Here is a 20220-nt window from a genome sequence, read left to right on the forward strand (position 1 = left end):
GATTTTAGAATCTGCCAGGTCCACAGGGACCAGTAGCCATTTTTTCTTTCTTTTACCTGTTTAAAACTAGTATTTAAGACAACTTTTGATTTGTATGTGTGAGTGGCGAGTTTACTTTCTCTTTTTATTACTGCTAATAGTTTATATAATTTATTCTATATAGTCAATATGTCATAATTAAAAATAAAAATTGCCGAGCTGTGGTGGCGCACGCCTTTAATCCCAGCACTCGGGAGGCAGAGACAGGCGGATCTCTATGAGTTTGAGGCCAGCCTGGACTACAGAGTGAGTTCCAGGACAGGCTCCAAAGCTACACAGAGAAACCTTGTCTCAAAAAACCAACAAAACAAAACAAAATCTGTTTAGTACAGTTAGTATTTAGACCATATATCTGTTTGCTTTGTTCAAACCTTCTGTAGTAGTCACGTGCCAACAGTGACCATTGCCTTCTTATTTCAGATATTTAATGAAATTGCTTAAAGATACTAAATATTATAGTATCTATTATTTTATGTAGATTTTTTAATAGTGTTGAGAAAATTCTTTTTAGTACTTTTCATTTTGCAGTATGTACTGCATTTCTTTCAGATATCTATTAACATTATGTGGTTTCTCTAATTTGTTCTGTGAGTGTGATGGCAGTTTGCTCAATTAAAAAGTCATTGACTTCCAGAGCAAGTCCCTTCTGGCTTGGGTGCTGTGGAGTTCACTCTTTGTAGTGGTTTTTTGTTTTATCATTTTTATATTTGTTTTCATAAGTGAGATTAGATTTCGTTCTTAATGTGCTACATTTATGTGAATTATTTATTGGTTTATGATATTTAATGTAATAACTAGTCAGCATTGAACCCTTTACATTCCAAATATTTTATGGGCATTTGAAAAGCTTACTGCAACAGTTTATGCCTATAAGACCTTCATTCAGAGGTAGATTTTTTTTTAGTGATGCTAAAAGTATTTCCATAATTATGGATATAATCTGATTTCTAAAATGTCAATTAAAATTTTCTTATAAGAAACCCAACATTTTAATTATTTATAAGTTAATAATTATATGTAGTAATCTTGATATTAAACAAACTTTACATAAATAATTGGTATTATTTATAAAAATAGCATAGTAATATTTCAGCTGAATGAACAAGAAATGGATAACTTGTAACTGTTTGTGACATACATTATTATAATAGACTGAATTTCCTATTTGTTTTTATTATAAAAGTTTGGGTATTTTATATTACTCCTGAACCTTCCTATTACCCTTAAAAATACTATTTGTTTAATGCCAAGGAAAACCCTGGCAAGTTCTGGAATCCAGCAGAGTCTCCCCAGCCCTGACCTCCTTTCAGAGCAAAGTTGTTTTGTTTTTTGAATGCAGTTTGCATCTTTTCAGTATTTTTATGTTTTTTTGGATTCCTTTTTCCATTGCACCTGGTTGTCCTTCTGTGGTTCCAATGATTTCAATAGGGGGAAAAAAAAAATCAATGACACTCCAGTTCTAAATTGATGGATAGATTCTAAACTCTGACATTTGATGTCCTGCTTAGAATCTTACTTTTCCCTTTATTTGTGATGATATTTCTTAAACTTCAAACTCATAAAATGTTCTAGAGCATTACTTGGGAAGGACTGCCATGCATCCTGAACATAGGTTCATGCGGGTTTTTGTTTTGTTTTGTTTTGTGTTTTGTTTTTTAATGAACCACGTGATAGTAAGTCAGAGGTGCTTTTGTCTCTGTCTCTAAACACTTGATAGTGTACTTGCTAAGAAATCAGGACACTTTATTTGTAATGAGAAGATAGTTGTCAAACCAGGAGCATTAGCAGTGATGCAACTGGACAGTCTAATTCGGGCTGCATCCAGAGCGTCTCAGCTACCTCAACAACACTGTATATAGAGGCTGCTGGTCCTCACTCAAAGTCGAGTGTCTGATCCAGGATCATGTGTTACCTTCAGTGGTCACGTCTCTTAGTTTTCTTTAATCTTGAGCATTTCCTCAGCTTTTCTTGGGTTTCTTGACCACAATACTTTGAAGAGTATAAGCCAGTTTTGGTTTCTTTTTTTTTTTTTTTTTGAGATCCATCTGCCTCTACCTCCAGAGTGCTGGGATTAAAGGTGTGTGCTATCGCCGCCGCCGCCACCATAGTACCACCACCACCACCACCACCGCCACCACCCAGTTTTTAAGTGGGTTTTGGAAAAAGTCTATCAATCTGAATTTGTTTCCTCAGGGTTAGTTTAAATTGTTGCTGTAGTATTTATCTCTTTGGCTAGAACATCCCAGCACTGATAATTCTATTATTCTCTACATCTTATGAGAGGCACATGATATCTCCCTGTACCAGTGTTGGCAGTGCTAAACCTTGATCAGTGTAAGATATTTGCTAAGCTTCTTTACCATACATTGAAGTTTTTCTAATTAATAGTTTGTAGGAGGGACTAGAGAGATGGCTCTGCAGTTAAGAGCAGTGACTGCTATTCCAGAGGACCCAAGTTTGGTTCACAGAACCACATTGGGCAGCTCACAACCACCTGTAATTCCAGCTCCAGGGGATTCAACACCCTCTTCTGGACGCACTGATGCTCACACATACATCCACATACTCTTCCCCAGTCTTAGTTAAGTTTACTATTGCTGTGATGAGACACCATGACCAACAGCAACTTGGGGAGGAAAGGGTTTATTTGGCTTACACTTCCAAATCACTATTCATCACAAAGGAAGTCAGGACAGGAACTCAAACAGGGCAGGATCCTGGAGGCAGGAGCTGATGCAGAGGCCATGGAGTGTTGCTGCTCAGTGGTTTGTTGTTCAACCTGCTTTCTTATAGAACCCAGGACCACCAGCCCAGGGGTTCACCACTCAAAATGGACTGGGCCCTCTTCCATCAATCACCAATTAAGAAAATGCCCTACAGGCTTGCCTATAGCCCAGTCTTCTGGAGGCATTTTCTCCGTTGAGGTTCCCTCATCACATGATTATAGCTTGTGTTGAGTTGACATGAAACTAGCCAGCACAATTAATAAAAGTAAAATACAATGAATTTATAGGAGATACATTAAGTGTGGGAGCCCATAGAAGTTTCCTTGTGAGATCTGAGTTTGCCTGACACAGCAGAGCTGCTTAAGGGGATGATTTGACCATGGGCAAGGTTGCCAGGTGGTTGGAAGGGTCTGCACTTAGCTGTGCCTGGGTGGAGGTCTTTTGCTCCACCCCTTGGCATTCCTTTAAAAGCCCTTTAGCAGAGACAGTCAGGGCCCGATGGATAAGGATCCAGGCTCTCCCTAGGCTATCCTGTGTTTCTATCTGTCTCTCTATAGCTATATTTCTATCTAATATTTCCTGCTGCTCCTGCTCCAGAGTACGCTGGGGAAAGTGGGAGTGGGATGGCCCCCCACAATCAAGAATAATAACTATCCTCCACCATCATGTTTGTGTGTGTGTGTGTGTGTGTGTGTGTGTGTGTGTATGTATGTGTATGTATTTGACTTGAGTCTCATGTGGGTCTTTGCTTTTCCTTCTCAGTCCCCTTTGCTGCTTTCTGTGTTATACTTTAGAATTATTCAACAAGGTTCCTTTTTCTCCTGTCTTATGAGTTACTTTGCGTCATAGCTATTTGAATGATAACTCTGCTACCTGAGCCCGGATCAGCTTTAACTCATTTTTGTGGCCCTCAGGCCTCTCATAATTGTAGATGTGTGGGAATGCTAAACAGATGTTTGAGTGAAAAAAAAAAAAAACCCTGTGCACAGCTCTATTAGTTATGCCAAGTTTTACACTGTAAGGAGAAGACCTCTTTGAGTCTTGACTAACCGAATGATCAGATTTGTCCAATGTTGGATGAATATTCTTGTTCCATTAACTCTAACCTGTGCATTTATTTATTTTTGTCACATTTTATTCTCTGTGAAACAGGCACAGTTTAGCGGATGGCTCTTATAACCGCTCTGAGCCATGTTTCAAGCATTCCATTGACCTCATTCTAGGTAGAGAGAAAGGAAGAGCATCAAAATGCATTGAGACTCAGTGAAGCATGGGGAACAGTTATTTCAATCAGTTCTGCCATGTGTAACATGATGGTGTTGGGCTGTTTAAAGGTGTTAATGGCAGACTGTTGAGATTTGGAAGTGTAACTTGAATTGACAGATCAGCTAGTTCCTGGATTGTCTAACCCCACATGACAGACTGAGTATTGGTCTACCTCCAGTCACTGGCAGTTGCTTAATCATAGCTGTGAAGAGTAGGGAGTGTTCCGTTTATCTTCAAGCCCAGGAGACTGTGGAACTCTGATGGGTATCAATGTATTCTTTTTATTTCACTTACCGTTAAAACAGAACAAAACCACAAAGAGAAAACTAACACTTCTTTTCTTTATCAACAGGAGTGAAACCTCGTTCAGGGTGGGCCATAGATCCTTTTGGACATTCACCCACAATGGCTTATCTTCTAAAACGTGCTGGATTTTCACACATGCTCATCCAGAGGGTCCATTATTCAGTGAAGAAACACTTCTCTTTGGAAAAAACATTGGAATTTTTTTGGAGACAGAATTGGGGTATGTAGTATTTTGGAGACAGAATTGGGGTACATAGTGTTTGATGAAAGCCAATGATTCCACTTGACTGAGCTGTATGGTCACAGGGGTTCTGAACTTACACCAGCGTGGGTGTCTTAGTTATTTATTGCTATGAAGAGACACCAAGACCAAAACAACTTATAAAAGAAAATGTTTGCTGGGACTCATGGTTCCAGAGGGTTAGAATTCATGATCATCATGGTGTGGTGCTTGATATCAGGTAGGCTGACATGGTCCTGGAGCAGTAGCTAAGAACTTCTATCTTGAGACATAATCACAAAACAGAGAACCCGCTGGAATGGTGTCAGCTTTTGAAACCTCAATTTCACCCCTAGGGACAAACTTCTTCCAACACTACCATACCTCTTCCAATAAGGCCACACTTCCTAATCCTTTCCAGAAAGTTCCACCCACTGGACCAAGTGTTCAAATGTATGAGCCTATGAGGACACTCTCATTCAAAGCACCATACCACAGTGGGTGTTATATACAGTGCAGTGCAAGATCATCGGACTGCTTAAAGATAGTTTTTGTTATAGGACAATTATTTTCCTTTGATTTGTGTCAAGATTCTTATAAACATTGATGTCAATTCATGTTTGGAAAATTGTGAAGTTGTATGACCAACAGAAGCAAATATGGTCTCGTGGGGAAAGCACTGTGTTCTCAGAAAGTCGAGCATGCCTTAGAAGTTGCATGTCTCCAGCCAGCTAGTGTTCCTTCCTTGTCTCTTCTCTCTGTGTCTTATAAGAGGTTCCCTTGCACAGACCTTGATTGTGTCCTCTCAGGGAGTCCTCACCCTTCCTGTGTGCAGACAAATGGAAACAAATTTTACCCAGCTTTTTTCTGGAGACCGGGTTTAGGCCTCATGGAAGGTCTTTGCCTCTAGCAACCCCCACTGAATAAGAACATCTTAATTTTTTGTTATTTATTACTTTTTTATTTTGAGATTATAATACAATTGAAACATTTCTCCCTTTCCCTTCCTCTTTCCAGACCCTTCCATATACCCTGCTTGCTCTCTTTCAAATTAATGTTCTCTTTTTTTCATTAATTGTTATGGCATACATATATTAATATACATATATTTTCTGAATATAACTTCCACAATCTGTACAACATTACTTGTATGCGTGTTTTCAGGGTTGACCATTTGTTATTGAATAACCAATTTGTGTGCTTTTCCTTGGGAAGACTATTTCTCCCGTTCTCAGCATTTCTTAGTTGTGTGTAGCTCTTTGTATCGGGTTTTAAGGCCTCTTGGCCTTTTCCCCCTCCACTTTTGCATGTCCACTGGTGTCCTCCTTGCTCAGATCACCTTTGGGCAGTCAGGGCGCTTAGACGCTATGGGAGTAGCTTTGGACATTAGTCAGAGGCACACTCTCACAGCAAACTCTGCTCTTCTGACTCCTCCACTCTTTACCTTTCTTCCACAATAACCCCCGAGCCTTAGCTGCAGGAGTGTTTCGTAGCTGTCTCCAAAGGGACTGGGCCCCACAACTCTACGTGTTGATTGGTTGTGGTTTTCTGTACTAATCTCTGTTGCAAAGTGAAGTTTTCTTAATGAGGAGCGAAGACTAAACCTACCTGTGAGTGTAAGGACCAATGTTTAGATTGTTGTTAGGAGTTACGCTGCTTTAGTGAAGTAGTGGATATAGATTCTCCTCCGATAACCACGATTTCACTATACCGAGTAGTTAGCTGGTTTTCTAGTACCGGACCTGGTCTCCCTCTTCTGAGTGGGGCTTAAGTCCAATTAGAGAGCCGTTGGCTGCTAAGGTCTGTGTGCCACTACTGGACCCTTAGGGTTGTTGTACCGTGCCGGTCACTGGTGTAGTTCGTAGACATCCTAGCTGGGTGGGACTGTTGTTGCCCCCCTCCTTTGGAAGCTTGTATGGCACTTCTGGTACTGTTGAAAGCTAGTCCTCAGGGAGGGTTCTTTCAGGTCAGTTCCGGCATAGGGAGCTCTGGCATTGTTTTTGAAGGACATGGGTCTTCTGCGATAGGGACTTACCTGCTGCCTCTGGGGACAATCCAGGGCACTAATATAGGCCTGTATATTTTTTGGGAGTCTCATGGACAGCACTGGCCAACAACTCCAAAGAGGGTTTTTCCTGTCGTGTATTGGGGTTTTTTGTTAGGGGGGTCTTTGGCTCTTGGAGGGTTGGCACTATTAGCCTTAGTGAGATAAGTTCACTAAAATTATTTACATATATTTATACACAAGATCACATATATTACAGGGTTTGTTTTTTTTTTTAAAGGTAGTTAATGGTGTGATGTGAATCCATCTGGCCGTGGACTTTTTAGCTGGCAGCTGGTTTCTGTCTGCTCTTTTATTGGGTCTGTTTATGTTGTTAACTTCTTGTTTTAAGTTTGGTGGTTTCACTAACCATAGAAAAAGCATCCATTTCTCTTAGGTTTTCCAGCTTCATAGAGTTCAGGTCTTCAGGCTATTCCCATATAATATTGTGAGTTTCATTGGTGTCTATTAACATTTCTGTGTTCATTTCTGACTGTTAACTTGGACCTTCTCTTTCTTTTGGTTAGTTGGGCCAAGGGTTTGTCAATCTTGTTTATGAATCAGCTGAGATTTGTTGATTCTCTGTTTTCTTTCTTTCTGTGTTGCAGATTTCTCCTCTGATTTTGATTATTTCTTGCTATCGACTGGATTTGGATTTGATTTGTTCATGCTTTTTCATCTTTTTGAGTCCCGTCATTAAGCTGTTTATTTGTGCTTCTCCTGATTTTTTTTTTTTTTTTTCTTTTTTGGCTTTTTGAGACAGGATTTATCTATGTAGCTTTGGAGCCTGTCCTGGAACTCGTTCTGTAGACCGGGTTGGCCTCAAACTCACAGAGATCCTCCTTCCTCTGCTTCCTGAGTACTGGGATTAAAGGTGTGTAGCTGAAGGTTTTTTGGTCCTGTCTGGCCCACAGTCAGGACAAATCTCTCTCACCCACTAGTCCCGCAGCTGCTCAGACCCAAGTAAACTCATAGAGACTTATATTACTTACAAACTGTATGGCCATGGCAGGCTTTTTGCTATCTAGTTCTTCTATCTTAAATCAACCCATTTCTATAAATCTATACCTTGTCACGTGGCTTGTGGCTTACTGGTATCTTTACATTTTACTTCTCATGGCGGTGGTGGCTGGCAGCATCTCCTCACTCAGCCCTCTTGTTCCCAGAATTCTCCTCTCTCTTTGTCCTGCCTATAATTCTTGCCTGGCTACTGGCCAATCAACACTTTATTTATTAACCAATCAGAACAACACATTCGCAGCATACAGATATCCACAGCAAAGGTGTGCATCATCACCTCCCACTGAGTTATTTTTAATCTCTCTCTCTCTCTCTCTCTCTCTCTCTCTCTCTCTCTCTCTCTCTCTCTCTCTCTCTCTCTCCCTCTCTCTGTGTGTGTGTGTGTTAAAGAAATGGAAGCTTAGCTTCATGAAGGCATATTTGGGGAAGTTTGAACTTGGTCATGTGTAGTTCCTGAAGTTGGAGCTTCTGCCCCAGTGCAGTGTGGTTCAGTCCGACTTCCATGCTGAGATATTGTTGATGAGAGGCTGTGAGGAGGCCACCGACCACCTCACTCTTGGTTCCCGAGTAGTCTGTGCCCAAGTGTTTAGGAACGATCGCCCGCCCATCCATCTATCTATCTATCTATCTATCTATCTATCTATCTATCTATCTATCATCTATCTATCTACCTATCTATCTTTCTAGAAAAACTCACCATGCAGGGGGGCCCAGAATTTGCAGGGTGTTACATTATGTATGGTGTGACACCATACATCTTAATCTGAAAAACAAAGAATTAATTTGAAGAAGCTTTGCTTAAATAATTGGCATGTTTCAAGTTGTTTAGAATTATAAGTTGGCAAGAAATTATTGAGTAGTTTTATATGTTATGACAGCTAGTACAGAATATAGAAAATATCCTGTATGTAAGGAAATTATATTTTGATCAGGACAATATAGACACAACCAGATGCAGAATATTGAACTATGTAAAAGAAGCTGCTGATTGGTGGATGTTAGGAAGGGTACATGGTCCATGTCTTGATCAAAAGAAGAGCGTTGGAGGTTATTACCACCACTTTTGGGACTTGTGACAGGCTGCATGCCTGCATCGAGTGTCAGAGACCATTGTCCTTAGTGTCACACTTGGGGGTGTAGTTCACTAACACTTGCAGGGCATAGCACAGAAACACAGGTTTTTGAATAGTTTAAAGTTTGCCAAGGAAGTGCTTAAAACTGGTTAGGACTTCTCTGATAGGCTTGAGAGTGTGGCTTCTTGAAAGATGTTTTCAAATTATGTGGATCTTGTATGTGTGTTTTATTCTTAATAAAGCAGTTAGTTTCATTGTTAAAAATGTGTTGATTGCTTTGTCTTTATTAAAGAAGCAATACCCATTGTAGAAGCTGGAAACACACACACACATAAAAGGAGAGGGCTGTTAAAGTGCAGCATCGTACTCACAAACCTCTAGTCCACCTGGAGGTCTGCTTCTGACTGTTCAGGGCAGCAGTCTCATGCTGACATGGAGGTCTTAACCATCCTCTATCAGTAGGTCTCCTTAAATTTCCATATCTTTTTTTTTTTGTTTGCTTTAATTTTTGAATTGGAAATTCCCCTTTCCTGTGTACCTTTTGTGATGGAAAATGCCACTGACTCATTCCCGGGGACCAGCAGGAGACACTCCATGAACTTTGCAGTGTTCTGTATCTCTCCTGCTGTAGGGAGCTGGCCTTTGTCCAGGGCTCCCTCCTCCTCGCCCACCCTTTCTTCTTTGTTTCTCCAGCTCTCCTCTTACTCCTTTTCTCACCTAGCCTCTCTGGCTGATGAGGCTGTCACAGTGGGTCCCTAGGAACAGATGTAGCAGAAGCTGGCAGCCCGGGGCAGACAAGGTCATGCTTTTGCATGAGCCAGGTGTAACTTTGACTTTTGCTCAGGTTGTATCTTACAGGTCAGCAATTGCTGGTTCATCAGGGACTTTTCTATTTCAGTTCTAGTAGATAGAAGAGGTGAATGAGGGTGAGCTACAGAACTTCCTTCAGCTGTGGCTGTGAAATGCTTCTGGGGTATAAAAATGACTGCTGATTGAGGGCACAGCTTGCGTTACCTAGATTTGTATAAAGTAATGGCATTTGAACAGTTCTGGGGAGAAACAATTTGGTGAACAGAACTATGTTGACTTTTTATTTTAGATCTTGGATCTGTCACAGACATTTTGTGCCACATGATGCCCTTCTACAGCTATGATATCCCTCACACTTGTGGACCTGACCCTAAAATATGCTGCCAGTTTGATTTTAAACGGCTTCCTGGAGGCAGATATGGTTGTCCCTGGGGAGTCCCACCAGAAGCAATATCTCCTGGAAATGTGCAAAGCAGGTATAAAAATACGTGTTTTGTAAGACACGAAGAACACTGTGGCTACTCTGAGTTGTTGAAGGATCGAATAAGTGGGTGTTGGCAGCCAACATTGTCCTCACTCAAAGTTATTTATTTAAACCATATCTAAAGCAACTTCAAAATGGCAGCACCTCGACCATACCTTTAGTTGCTATAATTTAATGGCAAGTGAACAGTGGTAGATCAATATACAATGGCTAACCTATAATATGCTGTTATTACCATCTCCTTTATACTCATTATAAAAGCTTTCTACTGTGTTTGATTGATTTCATATACTTCTGTTGATAATAAGACTTTCGGTCCCCATTGTACAAATTGGTAAGAAAAGTAGCACAACTGCCGAAACACATTTATTGAAATGGAGCACATGAAGAGTATAATTATCTCTTACCTTAATAACAATTTCAGTAATGGCGACTATGCACAGCTCGGATGAATACACATCTTTGCATCTTTCTGATGTTTTTGACTTATAGAAGACTTTAATTAGAATGATTTATAGTTAAATAACATATGAATAAAAGTCATAAGGATGGACCAATTCTTCAGAAAACAATGCATCAGTGAAGGAAACTTCTCATTTCAAGTTACCTATAGTTTCTTACTTTGCGCCTTATAAAGTTCAGTTCTCACACTTAAAATGAGAGGTGTGTAATATATTAGTATATTATGTGTATATATTTCTTATAGATGTACATATATGTGTATCAGAAATAAGGATTATGAATTTGAGAGAGAGTTAGGGGGAGATTACATGGGAATAGTTGAGTAACTTTTTAAATAAACTGATATGGTACACCAGGTGGGAGTTCTGTTTATATGTGCTTAATCTTATAAATAAATTAGGATTTATGTAGTATCATATCTATGTATTTGAAAATTACTTTTAAAAATGTGTAGTTTTGTAAGGTGGCAGTTACAGGGTTTCCTATATATTTAGGATAAACACACACAGATCATTCATACACACACATATTCACATACACACACACACACACACACACACACACACACACACACACACGAACAGATCAACAATTAAAGAAATAGAAGCCATCAATTTAAGAGAGAGCAAGGAGGAGGTTGTATGGGAAAGGTTAGAGGGAAGAAAATGAAGGGGGAAATGATATAATTATATTTTAATTTCAAAAATTGAAAGAATATTTTAAAAATATTTGGGAGGAAGAAAGTGATACTGGGTCATTTTACCTTGATGGAGTCCTTGTCATAAGGGACATATGCCAGTGAGAGCATACATCATTGTAACGGGCCTGGGGTAGCCCTCTTGAGTCTGTGAAGCTCTGTTTTGTCAGATTCTCACTTTACAGTGGTTGTGATAATGACCAGGTCTAGGGTACCTCTAGGAGAGGTTGGTCAGGCCTTTGAGAATGAGCTTGTGCTCATTTTGTTGTTAGCTGTTTTTTCTTTTTGGGGCCACCACCCAGCTCCCAAATAAATCACAGTCTCATTCTTGATTATAAATGTCCGGCCTTAGCTTGGCTTGATTCTAGCCAGCTTTCCTTAACTTTAAATTATCTCATTTACCTTTTACCTCTGGGCTTTTACCTTTCTCTATTTTTGTATACTTTTCTTTGTTTCTTATGCAGTGGCTTGCTGTGTAGCTGGGTGGCTGGCCCCTGATGTCCTCCTCCTTCTCTGGCTACTTCTTTCCAAGATTTCTCCTTCTATTCATTCTTTCTGCCTGCCAGCCCTGCCCATCCTTTCTCCTGCCTCACTATTGGCTGTTCAGCTCTTTATTAGACCATCAGGTGTTTTAGACAGGCACAGTAACACAGCTTCACAGAGTTAAACAAATGCAACATAAACAAAAGTAACACACCTTAAAATAATATTTCCCAACAGTGTTTATCAGAGGCTGTAGTGGAAAGAGAAGACTGGTGATGAGTGATGCCGACCTGTCCATGTAGCAAGCAGTTGTATGTACAGGTGCTCACAGTGTCTCAGGCTAGCCAGATACTTCAGTTGGGGAGGTCCCCTTTGGTGTCTTGGTGCTGCTGAAGGTGCCTGTTGGAGGAGGTGTATTATTAGGGACAAAACACATTTTGTGTAATTGTATTGCTGTGTAACCTTTCACAGATTGTCCCTCCAAAAATATACCTACTTCTGAGTTCCAGTGATTCTCAAGTTACTTCCAGGCTCCTCAGGGGATGTGGGAGAATGATCTATGTAGTACTTGTGTAGAGTTTTTAAAACTTTTTGAAATGTGAACTCTGCTGGTTACTTAATATCCATATACCATCTTTTTTTTTTTTTTTTTTTTAAACTTGGTCATAAGAAGAAATCAAATATAGGCATGCCAGCTAGCTTCGTGACATCTTTCCCCCTAGTCAATTAGCTAAAGAAAACTAGACTTAATTGTCATAGACAGGTGCCATCTTTTGATAGTTTTGGTTCATTGCCTTCCTCCAATTTGCAAAAGAGGAAATAGCATCCACCAATTTAAATTTTGACCTATCATTGTATTTTAGATTGCCTGTTTTCATTGAATATCAGATAATCTTAGAGTTATGGAAATAGTTGACATTTGTTAGCATGGAGTAAGTAATGAGCAAATAGTAGCTACATGCCTTCAAATGTGGTGCTGGCCAGTTAGTTGTTCAGTCATCCATCCATCTCTTGAGTGTCTACTGCATGCTTCGAGGGATAAAGTAGTAGCTGGTTCTTCTCAACTGGGCTCACAGGTTATGAAGGATGTCAAAGGTAAAGACATGCCAATGTTCACACTGTCTTTTCTCTCTGTTATAAGCCATGCATATTTAAGCTTTGTTTCATCTATCAGTCAACCCCCTTTTTTTTTTTTTTTTTTTTTTTTTAAATTATGGCTGCCTCAGTAATGTAGGTTGGGTGCTCATCCATAGTACATGTTTTATCTATTATTATATTTTCTTTTTATTTCTTTTTTCTAGAGAGGAAGTTCTGTTTATATGTGGTTAATATCATTGTTCATGTGCATTTGAATTTATAAGTAATAATCTAAAAGTATCTTTAGGGAATGTGAAATGTTATGGACTTGGTAACAAAGATTAAATATCTCACCAAATGCTAATCTCAGAAAACTAAGAATTATATATTATATGTGATCACTATGGTTATATTTTACTTATCAAGCTACTAAATTATTGCTAAAATTTTATTTGCAAAGCAGTTTCAGAGACTATAAATTTCAGAAAGTCCATATGGGATTCTAAGTTTAATTAAATGTTATTTTTCATAAGTTACTTCTTATTGATGTTCTTTGAGGTACCTTCATAAGTTTTATATTGGGAATTGGAATTTACTTTTGGATAATCTTTGAAGTGAAAATTGGAATACTCGGCAAAAAAATCATGTTTATCATTTAAACACTAGTTTCCTGAGCTTTGACTTTCTGCACACTGAATGACTCTGGGGTCATGTGCTTATTTAATTTCATTTCATGAGCCTATCGTCCTGTTTTCTCAATGGTGCCCCAACTCAGCACCCCCCAAAGGTGTGTCTCCAGAATACTGAATCTGAAGTGTGAAAGCTGCTGACATCAGCACGTCATGTTTGGCTGGTCTTGGGAGTCATGGTTCGAAGCCCAAGAGGATAGAATAGCTAATCTAGAATAGCTAATTCAGCTTCCAAGCATGAGCTCTTGATCAAAAGGGCAGCCGACAGTGATGGGATGTTGAGGGCAGGTGTGCAGGGAGTGGGTGTCCCTTTGCAAAAGAAAACATAAAATTCATAAAATATTATGGGTTATGATTTATACCTTTTAATCGCTTTCAAAGTTTGCTTTCTTCTGTTTTACCAGACTATTAGAATTTTTTTTTTATTAAGTTTGAGAGTGGAATATTAAAGTAGAGCAAAGCTCAGCACTGACATATAGTTGAGAAACCTGATGTCTTCCTATACGTGACTGCGGGCTGTCTGGTGTCTAATGCTGTGGCAAGGAAGGGGCTTGATTCCAGGATGATGTCAGTATCTCAGTTCACTGTGATTTCTCAAAGGAACATCTCTTGGAGAACTGTGTGGTTTCCCTACAATAAGAATTGGTGGCCATTTAAAATAGACATTAAGTGATGGGGAAAGTCTGTCGTATAAATATCACTTTATCTAATTTTTTAAAATCAATGATATTTTTTCGTATAATACACGTTTGAATTCCTAAGTTGCCTTTTTACTGAGGTACAGTGTCAGCTTTCTCCTGGTATAATTTTTCACGTTTTCCCCTTTTCTTTCACAGGGCTCAAATGCTACTAGATCAGTACCGGAAAAAGTCCAAACTTTTCCGAACTAAGGTTCTCCTGGCTCCTCTAGGAGACGACTTCCGGTATAGTGAATACACAGAGTGGGATCTGCAGTATAGAAATTATGAGCAACTATTTAATTACATGAATTCTCAGCCCCAACTTAAAGTGAAGGTAATGAGAGGATCTTGATGTCTTTGAAGTGGAACCTCCACCCTTAAATGAGGCCCCAGCACAACATCCAGGATCTCTGTCCTACATCCCTGGAACTTGCCCTTACCCGCAAATACAAATTTACCATATCCTGTGATTCTGTTTCCAGAAGTCATCCTTTCTCCCCACGAGAGGACGTTTAGTGCTTGGGTGGTTAGAGAGGGGTTACTTTCATGTGATTTTAAAAAAATGTGTTCCTACTAAGTCATGGTCTCTCTTTTGGGGATGTCTGCTTTATTCATAGCATGGAAAGCTTACTGTTTTCATCTGGCAGTTGCATCCTGTGATTTAGTGGTGACCGGCTGTTAGGAGTGAGCTGTCGTGAGTTTTATAAGTGTCTTGTGTTCAGAGAATACACTTGCATTTTTCTAAGTGAGAAAATCTTCAAAATAATCATTTGCTTGTGATTTTTACGTTTTTTTTTTTTTTAACTCATGGAAAATTTAAAATATTCTGGGAAGAGCAGAAGTAGCTGCCTTCTCTTCAATGCTATAGCTCAGTCCCAACACTCATCAACTCACAGCCACTCTTGATTCCGATGTGTCCTCCGACATCCTTTGGGAACAAATCTCAGGTGCCATGTTTCATCCGTAACATTTTTAGAGTGTTATCTCTAAATGATAAGAATTCTGTTTAAAGCTGTAATCATAGTTTTAATTATCATACCAGAAATCAGAAATTATTTAGTAACATGAATCTGGGTAGGCTGGAATTTTCTCAGTCTTTACTTAAGATAAGTTTCAATTTGAACAGATACTGCATGTGGTCAGCAAAGTCTTGTTTCAAATGCATCTTAGAAACCATATGTAAGGAAGTTCAATGTGTTTGTTATAGTCATATATCCACCCACAGCACAGTAGATCTGTGGGAGGAAGTGCTGTCTCTATGTAGAGAGTTTTAAAAATTCATAATCGATCATAGTTTATGTGGCAAGAATTAAGTAAATTTCTATAATACCACATAAATGATTTTTTTTAAATGTGCATTAGTGTTTGGCCTGCATGTATGTCTATGGGAGGGTGTCAGGTCTCCTGGAAGTGGAGTTACAAAGAGTTGTGAGTTGCCATGTGAGTATTGGGAATTGAACCTGGATTCTCTAGAAGAGCAGCCAGTGCTCTTAACCACAGAGCCAGCTCTCCAGCTCTCAAATAAATTTAAAAAAAATTATCCCAAATATTTACAATTATTTTTGCAAGGGTATGATGTTGGGCAAAGGAAATGTATTTAAGTAAGTCTGTATCCTCAAAAGTGAGGCTGTACATAATCAGAGAAGGGTATTCGAAGATATCTTACTTTTAAATGCATCATTTTTGTTTTTATTTGCTTGTTTGTTTATTTTGTATGCATGAGTGTGGAGACAAGAGGTTCACATTGAGTACCTTCCCTGATCACTCCTCACCTTATTATTTGAGGCAGAGTCTCTCACTTAACCCAGAATTTATGTATATGACAACTGCCTGACCAGTGAGCTCCAGTGATTGACCTGTCTTACCTCCCTAGTGCTGGTATATAGGTGCATACTACTGTGTATGGCTTTCTTATGTGCGTGCTGGCGATCTGGACTCAGGTCCTCATGCTCTGTGGCAAGCGCTTTCTTTATCCACTGAGTATCTCCCCAGCCCTCTAATTGCATCTTATTTGGGAACGATTTCTAGTCTAGTTTCCTACTTGACCGTAACGAATTAGGTCATAATTTTATTATTTTCCGTTTTCTTGTATGCTCATTAAAGCAAGTTTAAGAATAGTTTAATGAAATATCATATACAGAAAATTGTATAAACTCTAAGTATGCAGAGAATTTTTTTTAAGCTTAAAAGACTCCTTTGTAAGCATCACCCATCATCCAGCTTAGGACTCACACCCCAAAACAGCTTCTCGGGGCCCCTCCCACCTAGCACCAGCTGCTGCGGAAACACCCTGAGTTCTCACTCCCATCCCTTGTTCTTGAGTTTCTGAGGACGGGAATCACAAGTTTCTGCCTGTTCTCTTTTAGATGATGTCTGAGTCTCAACCGCCCTCTTCATTCCTTTTGAAAAAGTTACCTCTTCTATTTTTCGAGATTATAATTACATCATTCCTCCTTCCTTTTTCTCCCTTCAGACCCTCCTGTATACTCATCCTTGCTTTTTCAGATTCATGACCCCTTTTTCAAATTCATTGTTGGTATATAAATATATATTTATGTATACATATATCTCCTTAAATGTAACCTGCTCAGTCTGTATGATGTTACTTGTATGTATGTTTCCAGGGCTGCCCATTTGCTATGGAAGGTATTGACCATAGGTATTGGAAGACTATTTGGCTCCTCTCAGCATTTCTCAACTGCCTGTCATTCCTTGTGTAGGGTCTTTCCCCATCCACTTTGTGTGTCTTGTTGTCCTTGTTCAGCTCATGTGTAAGCAGTCATGTTGATGAGACTTTGTATTACCAGAATTGGCTTTTCTAGCATTTTTATTCTTTTGAAAATTATTTGTTTTTATTTTATGTGTATGGATGTTGCATGTATGTCTGTGTACTACATGAATGAAGTGCTCCAGGAGGCCAGAAGAGGGTGTCAGATCCCCTGGAACTGGAGTTACAGAAGGTTGTGAGCTGCCATGTCTGTGCTGGGAACTGAACCCAGGTCCTCTAGAAGGGCAGCCAGCGTTCTAACCAGTGAGCCATCTCTCCACACCCCACCTCCATTTTGCATCCTCTAATAGATGTGTTAGGCGTTTTGTCTGTGTGGCAGATGCCAAAGAGAAACATCTTAAACATGGGGAGGATTTCTCATGGCTCACAGTTTCAGACGTCTTGGTTCCTTGTCTCTGTGTTTCTGGCCTTGTGAGGCAGCTACACATCATGGTTGGAGGGCATAGTAGAGGGATGCTGAGGGTCCCAGTTCTGCCTTGAAGAGCACACCCCGTGAACTGCTTCCTCTACATAGGTCCTAAGAGTCCGTCGCCTGCTACTGTGCCACCAAATAACCCAGTGTTCAAGCTGAACCTTTAGGGAACTCCAGAGCCAAGCCATAGTAGTAGACATGGTTGTTTAGTTTTCCTTTCCCTGGACACAAGTCAGTTGCTGTCATGTCTTCTTTTCTTTTAGTGTATGTTTATTGCACTATATAATCGATTTCTTTGTGGTGTTTTCATACCTATATGTCGGGTATTGTGTTCATGTTATTCATACTCATCCCTGCTTCTTCCTCATGAGAGTCTCTTTCTACTCTTTGCTAACCCCCTTTCTAGTTCCATTTTTTTCCTTTCAGAGTTCACACAGGACAGAAAACGTTATAGTTGTTTTTCTGACTTTCTGAGTCAGAATGATTTCATTTATCGGGATGATCTCCAGGTCCACCCATTTGACTGTGTCCAGTATAGTTGTTGATGAAGTCGATCCTCCTCTTCCTCCTCCTCCTTTTTCATGGCTGAGTAATAATCCATTGTGTGTATGTGCCACATACCCTTTTCCATTCATCCATTGATAGACATCTAGGCAGAATCCATAACCTGGCTGTTGTAAATGGTACTGCAACAAACATGGCCATACAGGTATCTGTATTGTACACTGCCTTATTCCTCCAGCTTAAACTTAGTGCATTTCAGAGTTAGATCCACAGTCATCTCTGGAATAGAGTGCAGTGAACTGTGTGATCAAGATTTAGAATTTTGCTTATGACAGTGATTCTCAACCTCCTAATGCTATGACCCTTTAGTACAGTTCCTCGTGTTGTGGTGCCCCTTAACCAAAAGATTATTTTTGTTGCTACTTCATAACTGTAATTTTGCTACTGTTATGAATCTAATGTAAATATCTGTGTTTTCTGGTGGTCTTAGGTGACTCCTGTAGAAGGGTCATTCAGCCCCAAAAGGGGTCGTGACTCACAGGTTGAGAACCATTGGCCTGTGAGGATACGCAGGGCATAATCTTTTGTAGTTCTGTATCTGCCTAGGTAAACCTTTTAATTTCTGCAAAACAAACAAAAAACCTGCCCCAAACTTTGCTCTCTTGTTAGAATTGTATTGCGTCTGTGGTTCTGGATGAATGCAGTCAACTTTTTGAAATCATGAATTTGATATATTCTATGTATGAAGTGCCGTTGGGCTTTGTAGTTTAATGTTCTACCTAGTAACCTTGTAATAAATTTGTTTGTTGACTTTAGTTGTGTGTGGATGTTAGCTGCTTGCTGTCGCATTTGTTGGAACCCCTTCATCAGATCGAGACCCTCCTCCTGCTGTTCCTCATTTTCATTGTTTCTCATGTTTTTTCTTGACTAGCTGCTGAGGTCTTTTAATCATCCTTCTTGTGGGTCCTCTGCTAGGTCTTCGTGTCTCATACAGTGAGTGGACAAGGACCCCTGTGGAGTGTGGTGGATACCCAGCCCTCCCCATGTGCTGCCTCTTCCAGTGTTCTTGTCTGGTCTCAGTCTGTTTCTTCAGCCTTGGCGGGTCTTTGGTCCCAGCCTCGCAGGTCTTGTTATTCATGCTGCTTACTTCCACTCAGTTCAGGGGCGGTCCACTTTGTGAATGGCCTATTGTTCTGGAAGCCTCTCTGTTCTCTCACAGGAATAGAGGCCAGGAGAAGTATGGTATGTGAGATGCCTTGTGGCTAAAAATGTTTCCAGATTTCTAGAGCATTTTGCACTTTTCAAATTTTTGCTACTGTCCTGTCTAAGAGTAGTTCACTCTTTGAATTCTTCAACACTTTGAGCCTTTGTAGGTTTTTGGGTCTATAGACTTGTAGATCTAAGTAGTTCTTTAAACTGCTTAGATAGGCACGTTTTCTCTTAGTTAAATGTGGGCTGTGGTGCAAGTCAGAGGAGGAGTCAGTGGCATCCTCCACTCCCCACATTTCACTCCTGAGTGTACCCGAGTCAGTGACACCATCCACCCCCATGTTTCACTCCTGAGTGTACCCAAGTTTGTGACACCGTCTACCCCCACGTTTCACTCATGAGTGTACCCGAGTCAGCGACACCATCCACCCCCATGTTTCACTCCTGAGTGTACCCAAGTCAGTGACACCATCCACCCCCACGTTTCACTCCTGAGTGTACCCGAGTCAGTGACACCATCCACCCCCACGTTTCACTCATGAGTGTAGCCGGCATCCTCCTGTCCCCATGTTTCACTCAGGAATGTAACCTTTGTGTTATGTCGACCTGGAAACTCTTCCTAAATACTTACTGAGTTTTTCCTTTTTGTGTAAGAAGTAATCATTTTAAGATATAAATGAGTAATTGAAACACAACTCTTTTAAACTTTGTTTCCTAGATTCAGTTTGGAACTTTGTCTGATTACTTTGATGCACTGGAAAAAGCAGGGGCAAAGGAGAAGAAGGGTGGCCAGTCCCTGTTCCCTGTCGTGAGTGGAGACTTCTTCACCTACGCCGACCGGGATGATCATTATTGGAGCGGCTACTTCACATCCAGACCTTTCTACAAACGAATGGATCGAATCGTGGAATCTCGTTTAAGGTACTAGACCTTGAAAAACTCCGTCTGTTTATTCTTTTACCTCGCCATTTTTGTAAGATGCCTGGAGAGAGGCCTTGGCGGGTGGAGCCGTGGCGGAATGTCACTCACACCATGCAGACACGGCACTCACGGGGAAAGTTTTATTAAGGGAGGAAGGAAGGGGGGAAGAAAGAGAAAACGGGCAGGGTCTGAGGAGAGGAGAAGAAGAAAAAGAAAAGGAAAGAAAAGGAAGGGAGGTGGTGTACACTGCCTCATGGCGAGAGAAGAAGGAAGAGAGATAGAAGGGGGAGGGGCTTTCTCTTAAAGAGGA

General features: G+C 40.2%; 1 protein-coding gene across 2 annotated transcripts in view; it reads left to right on the top strand.

The window, feature by feature from the left end:
- Nucleotides 1-20220, top strand: part of Man2a1 (mannosidase alpha class 2A member 1) — a 173887-nt gene that overhangs the window by 60820 nt on the left and 92847 nt on the right. For both annotated transcript variants that reach the window (XM_059278209.1, XM_059278211.1), the window contains exons 6-9: nucleotides 4384-4557; nucleotides 9794-9980; nucleotides 14233-14410; nucleotides 19708-19910. In XM_059278209.1, coding sequence (XP_059134192.1) covers nucleotides 4384-4557; nucleotides 9794-9980; nucleotides 14233-14410; nucleotides 19708-19910 — 742 coding nt within the window. The remainder of the gene's footprint in view (nucleotides 1-4383; nucleotides 4558-9793; nucleotides 9981-14232; nucleotides 14411-19707; nucleotides 19911-20220) is intronic.

Source organism: Peromyscus eremicus, chromosome 13 (assembly GCF_949786415.1).
Source record: "Peromyscus eremicus chromosome 13, PerEre_H2_v1, whole genome shotgun sequence".
Taxonomy (NCBI): domain Eukaryota; kingdom Metazoa; phylum Chordata; class Mammalia; order Rodentia; family Cricetidae; genus Peromyscus; species Peromyscus eremicus.